This window comes from Oscarella lobularis, chromosome 15 (genome assembly GCF_947507565.1).
Source record: "Oscarella lobularis chromosome 15, ooOscLobu1.1, whole genome shotgun sequence".
NCBI classification, from domain to species: Eukaryota; Metazoa; Porifera; class Homoscleromorpha; order Homosclerophorida; family Oscarellidae; genus Oscarella; species Oscarella lobularis.
In genome coordinates, this window is record NC_089189.1 from 2331371 (window position 1) to 2349121 (window position 17751).

At 43.6% G+C, this 17751-nt stretch overlaps 3 protein-coding genes and 6 long non-coding RNA genes across 16 annotated transcripts; 5 read left to right on the forward strand and 4 right to left on the reverse strand.

The window, feature by feature from the left end:
- The first annotated feature begins 14 nt into the window (after window positions 1–14).
- LOC136196358 (uncharacterized) lies at window positions 15–1562 on the forward strand. The gene is made up of 4 exons (XR_010672146.1): window positions 15–179; window positions 231–308; window positions 990–1056; window positions 1115–1562. It is a non-coding gene; the product is annotated as an uncharacterized lncRNA (long non-coding RNA).
- LOC136196357 (uncharacterized) lies at window positions 1498–3027 on the reverse strand. Of its 4 annotated transcripts, none has more exons than XR_010672144.1 (6): window positions 2841–3027; window positions 2540–2671; window positions 2338–2416; window positions 1941–2015; window positions 1845–1891; window positions 1498–1789 (listed from the first exon to the last, which is right to left on the reverse strand). It is a non-coding gene; the product is annotated as an uncharacterized lncRNA (long non-coding RNA). The 4 variants fall into 4 exon arrangements; XR_010672142.1 differs by having other exon boundaries at window positions 2540–2658; window positions 2841–3026; XR_010672143.1 differs by lacking the exon at window positions 2841–3027 and adding an exon at window positions 2719–2794.
- Window positions 2953–5939, forward strand: LOC136196356 (uncharacterized). The gene is made up of 15 exons (XM_065985891.1): window positions 2953–3112; window positions 3214–3772; window positions 3823–3977; window positions 4022–4201; window positions 4249–4393; window positions 4445–4571; window positions 4619–4648; window positions 4699–4761; window positions 4814–4876; window positions 4926–4988; window positions 5038–5070; window positions 5120–5182; window positions 5240–5314; window positions 5365–5465; window positions 5521–5939. The coding sequence occupies exons 2-15, from the start codon at window positions 3250–3252 to the stop codon at window positions 5856–5858; spliced, it is 1959 nt and encodes a 652-aa protein (XP_065841963.1). The 5' UTR covers window positions 2953–3112; window positions 3214–3249; the 3' UTR covers window positions 5859–5939.
- Window positions 5940–6018: 79 nt separating this feature from the next.
- On the forward strand, window positions 6019–7471 carry LOC136196389 (uncharacterized). Its single transcript, XR_010672163.1, has 4 exons — window positions 6019–6181; window positions 6233–6310; window positions 6992–7058; window positions 7121–7471. It is a non-coding gene; the product is annotated as an uncharacterized lncRNA (long non-coding RNA).
- Window positions 7414–9676, reverse strand: LOC136196388 (uncharacterized). Of its 4 annotated transcripts, none has more exons than XR_010672160.1 (8): window positions 9443–9676; window positions 9273–9355; window positions 9080–9211; window positions 8735–8877; window positions 8259–8352; window positions 7852–8019; window positions 7756–7802; window positions 7414–7700 (listed from the first exon to the last, which is right to left on the reverse strand). It is a non-coding gene; the product is annotated as an uncharacterized lncRNA (long non-coding RNA). The 4 variants fall into 4 exon arrangements; XR_010672161.1 differs by having other exon boundaries at window positions 7852–7930; window positions 8259–8366; XR_010672162.1 differs by having other exon boundaries at window positions 8259–8366.
- Window positions 9677–9963: 287 nt separating this feature from the next.
- Window positions 9964–10775, forward strand: LOC136195892 (uncharacterized). The gene is made up of 2 exons (XR_010672014.1): window positions 9964–10544; window positions 10593–10775. It is a non-coding gene; the product is annotated as an uncharacterized lncRNA (long non-coding RNA).
- On the reverse strand, window positions 10698–11550 carry LOC136195891 (uncharacterized). Of its 2 annotated transcripts, none has more exons than XR_010672013.1 (2): window positions 11266–11550; window positions 10698–10805 (listed from the first exon to the last, which is right to left on the reverse strand). It is a non-coding gene; the product is annotated as an uncharacterized lncRNA (long non-coding RNA). The 2 variants fall into 2 exon arrangements; XR_010672012.1 differs by having other exon boundaries at window positions 10698–10814.
- Window positions 11551–11710: 160 nt separating this feature from the next.
- Window positions 11711–13067, reverse strand: LOC136195893 (ceramide synthase 1-like). Its single transcript, XM_065985376.1, has 6 exons — window positions 12814–13067; window positions 12614–12767; window positions 12386–12566; window positions 12179–12340; window positions 11990–12130; window positions 11711–11942 (listed from the first exon to the last, which is right to left on the reverse strand). Exons 1-6 carry the CDS (start codon window positions 13018–13020, stop codon window positions 11843–11845), a joined length of 945 nt encoding a protein of 314 aa, XP_065841448.1. The 5' UTR covers window positions 13021–13067; the 3' UTR covers window positions 11711–11842.
- A 27-nt stretch (window positions 13068–13094) lies between these two features.
- Window positions 13095–14371, forward strand: LOC136195894 (uncharacterized). The gene has a single exon (XM_065985377.1). It carries the CDS (start codon window positions 13113–13115, stop codon window positions 14199–14201), a length of 1089 nt encoding a protein of 362 aa, XP_065841449.1. The 5' UTR covers window positions 13095–13112; the 3' UTR covers window positions 14202–14371.
- The last annotated feature ends 3380 nt before the right edge of the window (window positions 14372–17751 follow it).

Here is a 17751-nt window from a genome sequence, read left to right on the forward strand (position 1 = left end):
CCGTATAGCTCTTTTCGTTTTGGACGCGTATCTGCTCGTATCAAGGACATCGTACTTGATACGCTCTTCTGCGCTCATTCGAAGTTGCTCTGAGACCTTTCCTCTTCGTTCTCATGGGTTTCCGACGCGAGAAAAGGCTCGAATCGGATATAAGAGTGGATTGAAAGCTTCCTACGACCGTACGATTCGCTGCGACGACGATACTATGCGTAATTAAGAATTATCTGTAGGCAACTGATGCCTCGCGAATGCTCTCCATCGCGTCGCCGAACATCTCCAAGCCAGAAGCACGATCGAAATAGTCGCAAGTAAGAAGAAGTGGTTTTTCGTTTCCAAGGGCTAGGCCAAGCTTCGCTTCGACGCCAATTTTATCGAGAATTCTTAACGGGGCGTGGTTAATCCTAATTCGTAACGGAAGTAGTGTAATTTTTGCCAAAATTCGACTCGAACCGAGCGTTTGACCTCGCAGAGTTATCAAACTCATAAAACACAATAGATTTAGCGCGTTTATTTGAAAATCGGCGAGGTCAGATTTTTTAGCATCCGTGAGCTATAGCACACGGTTTTTGCTCCAAAACCTCACGTCACAGAATTCCAATTCTTTTACGTAAAACGATAGATCTCAAGTATCTAGTCGACTCTACGGTCTCAAATTCGCCAACCGCGACGAAATTTTTTTATTTCGAAAGGGCGTGGCTAATTAAGGTGTACCGGAAGTGGGTCTTTTTAGCGTGAAATTTAACTCGTACGAACTGTGTAACCTCGCGGGGTTGTTGTACTAATAAAGTAGTGTAAATCTAGGGAAATCCGCGAGGTCAAGTTTTTTAGCATTCGTGAACTATAGCACATGGTTTTTGAGAGGTTTGGGTCACCTCTTTGATTCTCATTATTTCTTTATGAAATAATGGGATTGGTTTCCTGTTTGATCTCGCGCTGCGAAATTGACGTCACACCTCTAATTTTTGTCTAAAAAATTGGCTTTTTTGTAGATAGTTCTATGTGAAAATGCATCAAGTCCCTCCTCCTCTTTCACAGTCCCTCCTCTCCCATATCAAGGTAAATAACACATGCATTTAATTAGAATTCAAAATTCAATTTTTATTTTTTATTTTAGTTCTCTTTTCTCAATCAATCCGACGATATTTGTAGATGACGTAGACGAAGCGATGACCCTTGGGACTTGGGTGAAAGTGTCCCTCCTTGTGGGCTGGAGGTTAATGAGCTCCTCCCTCCCTGGCAGCCGGAGGCTAATCAGCTGTCCCCCTGGGGACTTGGGTTATAGTCTCCCTCCTTGAGGGCTGGAGGATAATCCGCTCTTCCCTGGGGACTTGGGTTATAGTCTCCCTCCTTGGGGGCTGGAGGTCAATGTGCCTTTCCCCCTCTGGACTTGGGTTAAAGTCCACTGTGGAGACTGCAGTCTCAGTCTCTCACTGGAGCGGCGGCGCAGGGAGGGACAACGACAAGGAGGAGGAGGAGAAGGAAGGAGAGACGGGAGAGAACGTTTTTGAAATTTTATTTTGTGCATCCGGGATATTTTCAATAAAAATTTTAACATGACTTTAGCCACATTTCCGAGAATGTGTACGTGTACGTGCGCGCGCGTTCCTAAGCTAAAGTGCGCGCGCTGCTTTCGTCTCCATACCCTGGAGATCGAAAGCCTCCTATATCTATGTACAAAATTTCATGCACTATAAAAAAGAATTTAAGAAAAGCGCAATGATGTTCCCTTTTCGTGTTCGTTGAGTAGCTTGGCATTGCCTCTGCATCCTTGCTTCTTCCGCTTCACAGGCTAATTAAAATACATCAATAATACACAATCATCATATATGTAAATATTTTTAAACCTTTTTCTGTTTGCTTCCGCTTGAGCCTTGCATGGAAGGAAGTCCAGCTGCAGAACATTATTTTTGAATATTTCAATTTAAAGTTCATTGATTTACCTGTGTGCAAACGTTTCTCTATATCAATAACTGATAGACATTCGACGCCTATTCATCTCCATAATTTTTAAAAGTCTAAAACATTAAAAGTTTGGACGAGGAAAGAGAGATTCGGCTCAAACACCCATTGGGGGCCCCTTTTCCACGCTGATAGCACAAAACGACGCCAATCAATTCAAACAAAATAAAAGAACCCGTTTAGCGAAAATATGAATTATATCTTGATTCGTTGACAGAGGGTAGACTACGATCAGTTTTCTTGACTAATTGACTTCAGTCGAGTACAAAAACGTGGACTAATACTACAAAAAGTCTCTTCCAAACGACGATTGGGAGGTAGGACGTACGGTACCCCCATTAGAAGGACCCCCTAATACAACGAGCCAGTAGAACGTACCTTGTATACTGCTTCATTGTACTGTGACCGTAGAGACGATGTAGAAGCGATCCTACTTCTATCCTTCGCGTGAATATTCCTAAGAGAGAAGACTAAAACGACGTGTAGACTAAATTATAGAGTTAATTCGATTGGAAAAACGTGGTCTACTAAACACGGCCCTTCCTAAACTCTCTATAAGCGACGAGTCCGCGAAACGTACCTTAAATGCTACTTGATTGTTCAGTGAACGTAGAGGTGATGCCGAATCGCTCCTTCTGCTGTTTTTTGGCGATCGACTTTTTCAAATATGGCGGCGAATATGCGCCACTGCTGTCATATCTAAGAGAGACGACTAAAATGACATTTACAACTGCTCATATTAGAGAGAAAAGATTCTACGTCGAAGGAACGAGACTGTTAGGGAGGAGGGAAGAGAGATTCGGCTCGAACACCCATTGAGGGGCCCCACACCTCGATTAGAGAAAACCAGACGCCAATGAATTTAAAAAAAACAATCTTACCACTAGGATGCGAGAAAAATAGGAAGGAACTCGCTCTGCGGCGCTTGAACAGTGAAAAAAATGACGCATAAATCACGTGAACGTTATTAATCCACTGATCTCATTTTTTCTCCGCTACTTCTGCACAAAATAGAATATGGAAATCGTCGTCACTGTCGCCGGTGCTTCCTGATTCGTTTCACGGAAAGGAATCCTTTTTTGTTTTTTATACGGGCCTTCAAAGTCTTTGATCGTTTCTTGCCGTTTCTCGTTTCGTACAGCAAAAAAAGCTGGTAAGAATGCTGAATAATTTACTCTTTATATAAGTGACAGTAATAATTTCCTTTTTTGACAAATATTTCGTGCCGTGATCGCAAAATTTTCTTTCATCTAGGCAAAGAAACGTCACTCGAAGTTGCTCAACGACGAAATGACCCAATCAGCATCACCTGAACCTCGATTTTCCCACGAAAGTGCATTGATCGGCGATCAATTGCATCTCTTCGGTGGAAGAACTGCGAAGAGACCCAATTATAATTATTATTTCCCGCGCAACGAAATTTGGACATGTAACGTCCAAGAAGAAAAGAAATGGATCCGTCGTATTGCCGAAGGAAAGAATATTCCTCCTCCTTGCTACGGAGCACAATGTGTGGTCATCAATGGGATCATGTATTCGTACGGGGGAGAGAAGGAAGACGGAGGTATTCTGGGAGTGGTGTTTGGTTTGGATCCGAAGAAAATGAAATGGATCCAAGTAGCCACGCCCATCCATGGAAAGAAACCATGGCAACGCTACTACTGCTGTTTGTGGGCCATTGGAGGAAGAATGATTATGTTTGGGGGAAGGAGCAATTCCATTCCTCAAGATCGTCTCCAATTAGGAGCACAATTCAATGGGAAAGTGAATAATGAGATTTATGAATTTGTATTTGAGGAGGGAAGAGAAAAAGGTAAATTGCATTAGTTGAAATCTGGGAATAATTAAAATGTTGATGATTAGGATATTGGTTGGATGTTGAATTAAGTGGAGAAAGACCAAAACCACGTGAAGGTGCCGCCATGGAAACGATTGATCAACATCGAGGATTACTCCATGGAGGGTACGGTGGATTGAAATTATTAGTTGATGCATTTGTGATTGATTTGAGAGACAAGGTAAATCCTAATTATGTTTGGCAATACCTAATAAATTGTAATAGAAATGGATTTGCATCGATTTCCTTCCAAAACCATCCGCTCGAAGGGGTCACGGAATTTGTCGATTATCAAAACAAGGATTCAAAGAAAGAATTTGCTTTCTTCTCATTGGCGGGTATATCCGAGACATGGCTTCAGACCACGCCTACATTATTGACTTTGACAAAAGAAAATCATACGCGGTACGAAATCAGAGATATTGATATCAATTTGAGATCAATTTTATTAGTTTCACCTAAACCCGGAAATAGCACCTATTCTTCATCACACTCTCCATTGCGTAGAGAATCGAGATGGATCTGCTCGAATCATCGTCGCAGGGGGAAAAGACCTAGATTACAAATTGAAAGAAATTCTGAATGAATTTACTCTTGGTATTGAAGAATGATGTTAAAATCATATTTAATTTCTTTTTCTGGGTCTAGGTCCGTCAAACGAGTTGTACATGAAGATTGAAACTCAGATACTTACTTCCGTAAAATTGATATCAACAGGACCAGAAAATGAATCACCTCACTCTCGGGAACTTGAAAGAGAATTGGAAGAAATGAGGCAAGGGTTTCTGTATTTCTTTTTCTAAAGATGATAGTTACCTTTAGAATGGAAGTGGCGAAACTTCGAGATAAAGGGTTAAAAAGATCAATAACAATTGCGTCACGTGACATCTGCAAATATGTAGAGCCCAATCTCATCAAGTCATAGAAGAACAAATAAGACAATTTGAGGAAGAGAGAATGCAAAAGCAAGTTAAATAAATCAATATAATTAATTTCGTGTGAGAATCCTTTTCGCAGAACAAGATTGGAAGCACAATTCCAGTCTTCAGAAGAAGAGAGATCTCGTCTTGCAGAACAAAGGCAAAAATGAGTCAATAATAATATTGTCACGTGACTATTGCACTTGTAGAGCCAAGTTGGAAGTAAGAACTAAATCTTTGGAAGAAGAGAGAATACATCTTATTGAGCAAAGGCAAGGAATTTAAAGAAAAACATATAACTTAAGGAAATATCTGTTTTAGAAGTGGGTTAGAGACCCGTTGCAATTCTCTAAGGTATTGCGAGAAATATTGATGAACATCACGTGTTGACATTTTTCTTCAGATCCAAAAATCGTGATTTGGAAAGTGAAAAGACAGACGTGACTCACGCGTTCGAAGCTCAGAGGTTTAGTCGTATTATCTTCTGTCATGTGATGATAGATAGATAGCATTCTTGTTGCAGAACTAAATTGGAAATTCAGTGCAGAGATCTTCAGAAAGAAATTGTTCATCTAAAGGAAGACCTTCAGACCACAAAGTGAATTTCTATCAATAAATAAATAAACATATCTGATTACACGTTTTTAGAATTGAATTAAAAGCAGTCCGGGAATCTCACCGTCAACTCATCGAATCTCTTGCCACCAACCCTGAGCGCAGTTCCATTGACCAGGGACTCCATGCAGCGCGTAAATATATTTTAATCTAATCATGATTTCAATAAATTAATTTTATTTTTAAAAGGTTCCAATGCTTCAAGCGATAGAGAAGTTGATCGAAAAGTGACGGACGAAGAACTTCAGAACTTGGCTCCACAACTAATTGACCGGTGGAAAGACGTTGCTCGTCGATTGCCCGGAGAGAAAGAAAGCGAGGCAGCATTAGAGATGAAGCACAGGAGCAATCCAAAAGAACTTGTCTACTCCATGCTCCACAACTGGCACATTCTCAATGGCTCAGATGCAACTGTAAAGAGCATCTGTAAAGCTCTTCTAAAACGACCCGTCATTCATCGGCTTGCTGCAGAGGAGATCTTTGGAGTAAGTGCTGTTAAAAAAGTTTTACGTGATTTGGATTATTGATTAATTATTTCATTCTATCCTTTTCCAATTTTTTTATTGTTACGCGATGCGCTGTAGTTTTAACGGGGTCAGTCTCATTCATTTTGCCTTGTCTTTTATCATTTTTGTACTTTTAGCGAGAATTCTTGTATCCGGGACGTCGATTACCCGTATAGCTCTTTTCGTTTTGGACGCGTATCTGCTCGTATCAAGGACATCGTACTTGATACGCTCTTCTGCGCTCATTCGAAGTTGCTCTGAGACCTTTCCTCGTCGTTCTCATGGGTTTTCGACGCGAGAAAAGGCTCGAATCGGATATAAGAGTGGATTGAAAGCCTCCTACGGTACGAATCGCTGCGACGACGATACTATGCGTAATTAAGAATTATCTGTAGGCAACTGATGCCTCGCGAATGCTCTCCATCGCGTCGCCGAACATCTCCAAGCCAGAAGCACGATCAAAATAGTCGAAAGTAAGAAGAAGTGGTTTTTCGTTTCCAAGGGCTCATAGAACTAGGCCAAGCTTCGCTTCGACGCCAATTTTAGCGAGAATTCTTAACGGGGCGTGGTTAATCCTAATTCGTAACGGAAGTAGTGTAATTTTGGCCAAAATTCGACTCGAACCGAGCGTTTGACCTCGCAGAGTTATCAAACTCATAAAAAACAATAGCTTTAGCGCGTTTATTTGAAAATCGGCGAGGTCAGATTTTTTAGCATCCGTGAGCTATAGCACACGGTTTTTGCTCCAAAACCTCACGTCACAGAATTCCGATTTTTTTACATAAAACGATAGATCTCAAGTATCTAGTCGACTCTACGGTGTCAAATTCGCAAACCGCGACAAAAAATTTTTATTTCGAAAGGGCGTGGCTAATTAAGGTGTACCGGAAGTGGGTCTTTTTAGTGTTAAATTTAACCCGTACGAACTGTGTAACCTCGCAGGGTTGTTGTACTAATAAAGTAGTGTAGATCTAGGGAAATCCGCGAGATCAAGTTTTTTAGCATTCATGAACTATAGCACATGGTTTTTGAGAGGTTTGGGTCACCTCTTTGATTCTCATTATTTCTTTATGAAATAATGGGGATTGGTTTCCTGTTTGATCTCGCGCTGCAAAATTGACGTCACACCTCAAATTTTGTTGGCTTTTTTGTAGATAGTTATATGTGAAGATGCATCAAGTCCCTCCTCCTCTTTCACAGTCTTCCCTCTCCCATATCAAGGTAAATAAATAACACATGCATTGAATTAGAATTCAAAATTCAAATTTTAGTTTTTATTTTAGTTCTCTCCTCTCAATCAATCCGACGATGTTTGTATGCATAAAGAAGATGACGTAGACGAAGCGATGACCCTGGGGACTTGGGATAAAGTCTCGCTCCTTGAGGGCTGGAGGATAATCCGCTCTTCCCTGGGGACTTGGGTTATAGTCTCCCTCCTTGGGGGCTGGAGGTTAATGTGCCTTTCTCCCTCTGGACTTGGGTTAAAGTCCACTGTGGAGACTGCAGTCTCAGTCTCTCACTGGAGCGGCGGCACAGGGACAACGACAAGGAGGAGGAGGGAGGAGAGACGGGAGAGGACGTTTTTAAAATTTTATTTTGGACATACGGGATATTTTTAATAAAAAATTTTAACATCACTTTAGCTACATTTGCGAGAATGTGTACGCGCGCGCGCGTTCCTAAGCTAAAGTGCGCCCTGCTGCTTTCGTCTCCATACCCTGGAGATCGAAAGCCTCCTATATCTATGTACTAAATTTCATGCACTATAAAAAAGAATAACAAAAAGAGCGATGATGTTCCCTTTTTGTGTTCGTTGAGCAACTTGGCATTGCCTCTGCGTCCTTGCTTCTTCTGCTTCACAGGCTAATTAAAATACATCAATAATACACAATCATTATATATGTAAATATTTTTAAACCTTTTTCTGCATGTTTCCGCTTGAGCCTTGCATGGAAGGAAGTCCAGCTACAGAACATTACTTTTGAATAATTCAATTTAAAGTTCATTGATTTACCTGTGTGCAAATGTTAATCTATATCAATCAATATCTGATAGACATTTGACGCTTATTCATCTCCATCATTTTCGAAAGTCTAAACATTGTAATTTTTCACGAGAGAAGAGAGATTCGGCTCAAACACCCATTGGGGGGCTCCTGCCACGCTGATAGCACAATACGACGCTAATCAATTCAAACAAAACAAAAGAACCCGTTTAGTGAAAACATGAATTATATCTTGATTCGTTGAGAGAGATATTCTACATGTAGACTACAATCGGTTTTCTTGACTAATAGAGTTCAGTCAAGTAGAAAAATGTGGGCTAATACAACAAAAAGGCTCTCCCAAAAGAGGATTGAGAGGTACGCGTACTGTACCCCCATTAGGGGACCCCCTAATACGACGAGTCAGTAGAACGTACCTTGTATACTGCTTCATTGTGCTGTGACCGTAGAGACGATGTCGAAGCGATCCTACTTCTGTTTTTCGCCGTTCCACGCGCCACGTGGTCATACCTAAAGAGAGAAGACTAAAACAAAGTGAAGAAGTACTCGTATAGTATGGAAACGTCACTCCTAATGAAAATAGTCGGCTTTTGACCTATTCTCCTAGGCTAGCAATTTGATATATCACATTGACTGCAATGGAATACACGCCAGATTCCGGGAAAGAGCGATTAGAAAGGCCCGGTTCTGATTGGCTGATCCGGACATAAGTGGATTACCTTAGATTCATACAAACGCCCCCTCAAACTCTCCGGAACGCACTTTCCTACGCAACCTACTCCCAAGCAGCATGTCATTGACCCTGAGAAGAGTTCTCAAGCCCAAAGAGATACTGCACCCCACACTACGAAGTCCCCGCGTGTCACCTATTAAATATGGCCACAGGTTATACCTCTGTTGTGCATTCTGATCGCTGGATGTCCAGGCGGAATCTTCTGCTTCAGTTCTACACCCACACGAAGCAGCTTCTTCTCTTCTTCTTCTTCTTCTTCTTCATCGGTGTCACTTCACTGTCTTCAATTCATAATATAGAAACTAATTAAATAAAATTATTTATTGAAATTTCAAGTTTCCTAATTATATTGCGATTGTTTCGCACAAAGACATCCACTGTGAAAGCGAACCTTATGGGTTCAGTCTGGACGTTCAAACACGTCGATTAAATTATAGAGTTAATTCGATTGGATAAACTCTCTATAAGAGGGACCACCTTACGCGACGAGTCCGTGAAACGTACCTTAAATGCTACTTGATTGTTCAGTGAGCGTAGAGGTGATGCCGAATCGCTCAATGACGATCGCAAATTCGCAAAACGCGTCAAACTTCACTAGAACGTCCTTCTTCGACAGACTCCAGACGCGATACCGTTCTAACAAAGAGAGAGAAGGAGAAAATCGAGTGAGGCCCCCTTTGGGGAACACAAAGCCTACCGCCGCACTGTTCCAATATTGCACGGTTTCGCCGAAATTGAGCGTGAGTTCTCGATCGCTTCGCGCTTCGTAGTTGTAGATCACTGCAAAAAACGAGATCAGCGACGTCCGGGTGAAGGGATCGTCTTTTTCGTCGCGAAAAACGGGCTCCCGATCGCCCGTACGCTTACTGACGCCGTATTTGCATTCGTCGTCGGCTCCCACGCCGTCATCGTCGTCGAAAACGGTCGATTTCTTCGTCTACGCGACGCCTCGTTCTTCTTTGGATCACGTGTTTGTTCCTCGATGTACGGGCGTTCGACGACAGCTTCGGCGAAAAGGCGATCTGCGATAATCGACGCGAAATGTACGATGGAACCGTGAAAAAGAAGGACGACGACCACGAGGCATTGTTCGCCATCTTGAACTCGACGCGTGAAATATTGCATCATTTCCTGCCAAAAATAGAAATGCTGACTACGATTATGATGTAACTTCCGGTGTCTAACGGTATTGAAAATTCGCACCTAATCGAAAGAGCCAACGAGAGCACTAGATGAGACCCACGTGATCGCAACGAACCAATGAGTGCGCTGGGCGGGACTTACCGTGTTCAAAAGCGAAGCGCACACCGATTCTTCTTCAGTTGAGGCTTAGGGTGGGTGCGGCGTGGAGCAATCTGCGTCTCATCCTTGACGGACTGGCTCGGGAGCATCGGCAAAAGGACAGTCTGGATCGTCGGATCAGCGTGGCCCACGGATTAATCCCGTGCCGGAGCCTCTAAGCAGGGCGATGGGGGGCTTCGGCCTCGGTTCGCGCACTGAGCATAATGATCGCTTACATGTCTTATTGTTGCCAAACGAGCACGGCCTGCGTTAGGCAGAGTGGGCACGGCTCGGAGGGGGTGTCGCAAGCGGTCTGGTTGCCGGCACTTATCTCACCAACTGGCACGATTAGATTGCGGATGATCAGGCTCAGGAGAATTCGATCTGGGCATTGCACGTCCTTTCCTGTCGACTTCTACAAACGGTGGTCAGCCGCTCTCCACTCCTCAAGCCCCGGTTCTTCTCATTTCGACATACCGAAGGGTTTGATACCAGCGCGCCGGGGATTCGGTATAAGGGGCCGTTTCAGCGTCCAGGCGGGTACTGGTGGGGTGGCCTATGAGGTCTAAACTCGCCCTCACTTTTTGGAAGGGAGTCATCGCTTTGCGAAGACTTCCCTGGGCTACGAAGCGTCCGAACCTCCACGTGGTGTAGCCTGGGTTGCGCTAATACGGACGCAAACGAAAAGGTACGTACAACGATTATTTGACAGTAACTAACAGGTCTTTTTTTCTAGATCGCACGCTCAAGGACGAAGAGAGAACGAAAAACGATCGATCGAAGGCCCGGAAGAACGATGGATGACGAAAAGAGAGAAAGAAGAATCGAAAAATACAGTAAACACGTTAGATTATTGCATGTTTGTAGTGTAAAATTTTGTGTCTGTGCCTACGTGAAAATAAAACGTCAGAAGCTTGAACTTGGACTCGATTCTCCCTTAGCCTGCGCTCTAAGTAGACTATATAAGAAGCAAAGGACGAACGTCGTCATTACTCTCTAGTTAATACGCCGTGCAAGGGTGCCGTCGTTCTATAGTATATACGCCGTCCAAGGGTGCCGTCGTTCTATAGTACATACTCCGTCAGAAGGTGCCGTCGTTCTATAGTATATACTCCGTCAGAAGGTTTCGTCGTTCTATAGTATATACTCCGTCAGAAGGTGCCGATGTTTTATAGTAAATACGCCGACAGAAGGTGCCGTCGTTCTATAGTATATACACCGTCAAAGGGTGCCGTCGATCTATAGTATATACACCGTCAAAGGGTGCCGTCGATCTATAGTATATACGTCGTCAAAGGGTGTCGTCGATCTAGAGTATATACGTCGTCAAAGGGTGCCGTCGATCTATAGTATATACTCCGTCAGAGGATAGGCCGTCAAACACGGATAGATAGCGATAGAGTACTTACTTTGCGTCTCATCGTGGACATCTGAACAGAGTTATGTGTATCGTGGAGGGTCCCCGATTCGCTGTATCGCCGCTTCCTGACTGGCGTGAGCGTTCGAGAAGGCTAGAGATCACGCGGCAGGTAGAAAAATTAGAAGATGGCATCGCTTACGATAGTTTTGGCGATAATCGGCCTTAGGAAGGCTAGAGAGGAGGCTACGTGATCCAGATTTGCGACGAAGCCATCGTGGGAACGGAGGAAGCTGTCGTCGCGCTGAAAAGAGGCGAGTCTGGCGAGATTTTTCGTCACGCATGACCCGGACTACCGATCACGTGAACAAGAATTCGTTTTCTCATCAAGACGGCATTTATTAACTTAAAGAGCGAGTGACGCCTTGATAAATATGTCACGTGACTAATATCTTTTGAAATGAAATGAGAAGTCTGATCATTGATGAGCCAAAATGTAGAAAAGACGAATGAACTGATAGTGAGCTATAGTATATCGTACGTGAACAGATTGCACACAAGACTGGTCCACGGATACAAAGATACAACAAGACTGAGATTCATGCAGGCATTCTCACATCACACCTCTATTACGTCTCCTTCTTTTGATTCTTCTCTTCGTTTTCTCTCGTATCCTTTGCACCCTTACCTGTAAAGATTCTCAGTGCAACGAGAATAACAAAGTAGTACCTATAATAAAAAGAATAATGTACAAAATCATTTATTGTTTTCTTTACCAGTAGATATTCATAAAGTAGATTAGCCAAAGCATGATATTGAAAAAGAAGTAGAAGGGTAGACTGGGTATAAGAGCAGGAGCAAGATACCCAGCATTGTACAAGATACTATAGAAGTAATAGTAGATACGCAAAATGACCCTACATCAAACAATTAAAAAATTATTTATCTTTGATATTTTATCATACCACGTGACCATGAATATTCCAAAGCCAATGTTAGCTCTCAATTCCCAGTGAGGACATTCCTTGTTCCCCTGTTTCTTTAGGTAGAGCATACATTTGCTATACTCCAATAAAACGTCATTGCAATCGTGGAGAAATATAAGGAGAACTCCAATGAAATGATACCTAAAATTAATATAATTATCATTATTAAAATTTCTATTGACTAACCTGACAGCGAGAGAAAATCCTATGAGGAAAATTGAGATCACGTGGTGTGCTACCATGATGAGAAAATCTTTTCTGATGTCATCCATGAAAAATGTTGCATAGAACGAATGAACATAGAAACCGAGCTGAGAGATATAGAGTCCATAGACGTCATTGGGAACAGCGCCACGTGACTCCCAACCTAAAAAATAAATAAATAAAAAATTAGACCAGTATTCGTATTCTCACTTGTCCAACACATTTGAGGATTGAAAAAGATTCCGTACGTGTAGACCAAGTAGAGCGTGTAGGACCAAGAGAAAACGTAATAGGAGCCCTTCCACGCGCTCTCAGGGAACTTTTGAGCCTCCTCATCCGGCAACTTCAGTCTCTTAGTTAACGGCTAAAGAAAACATGGTCTTTTCTACGTCAAAATCCTTTTCTCTTACTCTCAAGATGAAACGATCGACTGCGTAGCGCATTATAGTGAGGAAAACGGCGAGGAAAAGGCAGCAGGCGAAGTCGAATTGCGTAAATGTGCCGTGTTTGCGCAGATCGTCGAATAGGCCCGTTAGAGCGTTGCGCGACTTTGTCAGCTCCCATTGGTCCCATGCCGCTTTGGTGATGTTGCGTAGGGCGTCAATGAACGTGAACATCGCTTGGAAGAAGCCACGCGGTAAGTGTAAGAACTTCTAAGAAGAACAATGCCTAGCGCGCGGGGTGTCACGAGACGAGCGCCTGAGTAGGGATGGAAAATTCTACTCTTAGTCGTTATCGTACGTGGCTCTTGATTTTGTCAACGGCTGTGGGACTCTTGGTAGCTCTCCAGATAGGATCATTTTGGCTCATATTTCGGCTCTACCACGATAAAACAGGAAGTGCTGGAATTTCGAGTTTTTCGCCACCTGAATGGCTCTCGAACAGCGAATCAACGATTATACCGGACAATAGTCGAGAACGACGTCAAACGGGTTCTGATCCTTTCAGTCAAATTTTTCTAGATGCTCTGAAGCAAATTTGCACTCGAAACGAAACGTATTGTCTAGCTGGAGCAAAAGGAGAGCCAGGATCATCGGGTTTGCCGGGAGAAAAAGGTCGTCCCGGAAAAAGTGGCCCACAGGGTATTCCAGGCAAATCCGGTCCAAGAGGAGAAAAGGGAGATATAGGAAGTCAGGGTTCTGCAGGACTTCGTGGTCTATCAGGGCAAAAAGGAGACAAAGGAGAACGTGGGTTTGGTGATAAGGGTGACAAAGGATATGCTGGAGACATAGGCTTGCCTGGAGAAAAGGGAGGCAAAGGAGAAAGTGGGGTAGGTATTAAGGGTGACCAAGGCTTTGCTGGAGAAAAGGGAGACATGGGACTAAAAGGAGAGAAAGGAGAGCCAGTAAGTGGGGAACAGAGTCAAGTAGAACAGCCCAGCATTGCCAGCAATTTGCCTAGTCATTGTCGTCCAGCAAATTATCGTATCTTGTCGCAAAATTGGAGAAAGTTTTCTGTGTATCGAGTTTGTCGACGTCCGTCTCGTTCGTCTACGTGTAGATGTGATAGTACTTTGCTTCAAGGTTGGTACCGGTTTTCAAAGAGTATTGGTGGGAAAATGAATGAACAGTGCAGTGCAACTGGTTGGAGATGTGGAACGGCTGCTTCTGGTTGGCTGAGCGGGTCTCATCCAACTGTCGTGGGAAGTCAAGAGCTCCGGACTGTGAAGTTTGGCCATCGAAGGAGTTGCAACTATGGTACGAGTGTGCAGATACGCGTTACTAATTGCGGTTTATTCTACGTTTATTATCTTACTCCTACGCTCTCCTGTGATGCTGGATACTGTGGTGCTGGGTAGATGTTGACGTAAGGCCGTTGATTTTGAAAACCACTTCGTACGTTGTTGATTTATTTTGTATTTTTTTTCGTTTTCTCTGCCCTGTAGCTGTATATTTTTGCACGTGGTTTGTCTTGACGATGGGTAAGCTTGACGATGGGTAAGTAAAGATAAATCATATTCACTATTGATTCTTATGTCTCCCGGTGACGACGTCACAGCACGAAGAGAGGAAAATGATCAAATCGCCTAGATGGCCTTCAGAAACCCATCTACACAAGCGAAATAGTCGCTGTGAGCTACTCGATCGTCTCGAGAAGGCGGCACTAGGCTGGCGTTCGAATGTGACGTAGTCGATCACGTGCCACTTTGCCTTACGCCTCGTTCACGCATCTTTTCGACGTTTCTCCACAGCCAAACCAGGCTACAAGTTCAAAATAGTCTAGAACAGCAACTCCGCAACGCGTAACTCTGATCCAAACGCGCAAACGTAATTGGCATCAATGGCACCGTATCCTCTTACATCTATGAAGGCACGTGCCAAGCACGTCTCTGCGCAATCGTAGACGGCAGAAGCGGAGCGGCAGCAGCGGCGAAGCTCGCTCTACTAGTTTCGCGTGCTGAATCTCGCACGACTAGCTCTGGCTCGACACGGCTGCGAAGTTGGAATGGATTCGTGGTCGCCTCGCCGGAAATCGCGGACGTGACGTAACGCGTGGGGTCTTCGCTCCGCCGAATGCGTCGAACTAGAGCGAAAGAGGTGATCGGCAGCGATTTTGCGCGAAACAATCGTTCGGACCAGCTGTAAAAAAGCCTTTAGGACGCGCGACGAGTCGGCGCAGACGAGAACAGCTGTGCATCGTGCATGCACGAAACAATGGCGTGACGTAATGATGTCGGCCACCTGTCGTCGCGCGTGGTCTTCTTTTTTTTTCTAGGCTGCAAAGGCGCCTTTTCGGACCAAGAAGCTGTCGAGAAGTCTATGCGTCTGCTTGTTTTGCGCCGAAAAGAGTGGGAGAAGGGCGCTGTCGTGAGTGGGGCCCCTTTATGGATCGTATGTAAAATCCACGCGTTCTGCACTCTGACGTTTGCTCTTTCAGGTTCCTTGCGTCGCGAATTGCATTGATTCCTCCGTTCGTAGATGAGAGAAGCCCCCCTCGACTTGTAGGCAAGCACGTTTCGTGATTCTTTTCTTTTAGTGCCTACGAAGACTCTTTCATGGAAGAAAGAAGTGTCTGGAGCACAATAGTCGTGTCGGAGAGAAAAAGCAGTTGTAGTAAGTGGGGCCCCCTTTGAGGAATTTTTTTTGAAATTGATGTACCTGAATTTATTCTCGACTCTAACGTTTGTCCTTTTAGGTGAATGTATTTGCGTGCGTAATGCACGGCGTTTGACTTGATCTTTCTTTACCTGGGGGCGTGGTATTGGTATGACGTTTTTATTTAATTAATGACGTTACTTTTATTAACTTGATGCGTTATTTAGGTGTCCCTACTGTGGAGTGTTCAGCCATTGTAGCACACGTTCCATTGTAGACAGGTTCTTCTAGGTATTTTCACAATCACATCACTTTACAATTGGCCGTTTCTTTCCACTTCATCATCTTGTGTCATCATCTATCATCAGTCGTCATCATCAGCCTTCATATCATCCGTCATCTTCTGTCATCTTCTGTCATCATCATCAGCCATCATGTGACGTATATGTCTTCACCATCACCCGTCACTCAGCCTTCACGTGACATCTATCTTCGTCATCATCACCCGTCAACCTAACAATAACCCTAAGGTTCTTCTAGGTATTTTCAACTACTATTGACAATCTCATCAATTGTAAATTGGCCGTTTCTTTCCATTTCATCATCTTGTGTCATCATCTATCATCAGTCGTCATCATCAGCCTTCATCATCATCAGCCGTCATCTTCTGTCATCTTTTGTCATCTTCTATCATCATCAGCCATCATGTGACGTATATGTCTTCACCGTCACCCGTCACTCAGCCTTCACGTGACATCTGTCTTCGTCATCATCACCCGTCAAGTGGATTCATCCGTCAATCAATCATGGCATTATCCGTCAATCAATCATGGCATTATCCGTCATTATCTGTCATCACCTGTCATATCATCGTCATTCAGCAGCAGCAGCAGCAGCAGCAGCTTTACATTAGCATGCCTTAGGCATTTCTATAGGAATTAGAGGCAGTTAGGGTAGAGGTTTAATTAAATAAAAGAGGTTTAATTAAATAAATAAAATAGTCTTAAGAATACAATATAATGTAACAATAAATTTAAATTTAGATTTCATTTACTAACTCTCCTTTGTTATTGCAGGCGTCACGGCCAGGGAAGATCGTCGCCTCCAAGGAAGACGACAAGCAAGCAAAGGTTTCTGTATAGATTTCCTGTTCGCGTACTTCTTTCTTTTTTAGGGGGCTAGATGTGGAAGGCCGGGAGTGTGCTACGCCTATTGAAGACGTCGTCTAACGAGGTATCTGTATGATTTCCGCAGGATTTCTTTTGCTTTCTTCTTTTGAGATTTAGGTCGAATGCAAGGCTGAAGACGACTGGACGACGTGGTAAGTGGAGGGACGAAGACACGAGGTATCTGTAGGTAGTGCCTACAATTTCACTAGCTGGCTCTTTTTAGTACTAGATTCCGACGTGGGAGGAAGTGGACGAAGAAGAAGGGACGAAGAAGAAGGGACGAAGGAGAAGCGGACGAAGAAGAAGGGGACGAAGTAGCAGTGGACGAAGGAAGGACAGAGGTATCTGTATGGACTGCTCATTTTTTCTTTTGCTTTCTTTTGTTTGAGCTTTAGGTACTGCAAGACGAAGACGATGAAGACGAAAAAGAAGGGGACGAAAAAGAAGTGGACGAAGAAAAGGACGAGGTATCTGTATGGAGTGCCCATTTTTTCTGTTGCTTTCTTTTGTTTGAGGTTTAGGTACTGCAAGAAGAAGAAGACGAAGAGACGAAGTAGACGCGGACGAAGAAGCGGTGGACGAAGAAATACAAGAGGTATCTGTATGGATCGCTCATTTTTTCTCTTGCTTTCTTTCTTTTAGGTTTTAGGTTGTCTAAGAAGAAGCAGAAGGGACGAAGCAGACGTTGACGAAGCAGAGGTTGACGAAGTAGACGTTGACGAAGTCGACGTGGACGAAGAAGACGTGGACGAACAATTATCTAAGGTATCTGTATGGATCGCGCATTTTTTCTCCTGCTTTCTTTCTTTTGAGTTTTAGATTGTCTAAGAAGGGACGAAGCAGACGTTGACGAAGTAGACGTTGACGAAGCAGAGGTTGACGAAGGGGACGTGGACGAAGAAGACGTGGACGAATGATTATCTAAGGTATCTGTATGGATCGCGCATTTTTTCTCTTGCTTTCTTTCTTTTGAGTTTTAGGTTGTCTAAGAAGGGACGAAGCAGACGTTGACGAAGCAGAGGTTGACGAAGGGGACGTGGACGAAGAAGACTTGGACGAATGACTATCTAAGGTATCTGTATGGATCGCGCATTTTTTCCCTTGCTTGCTTTTTTTGAGTTTATAGGCACTCAAGGCTGCAAGG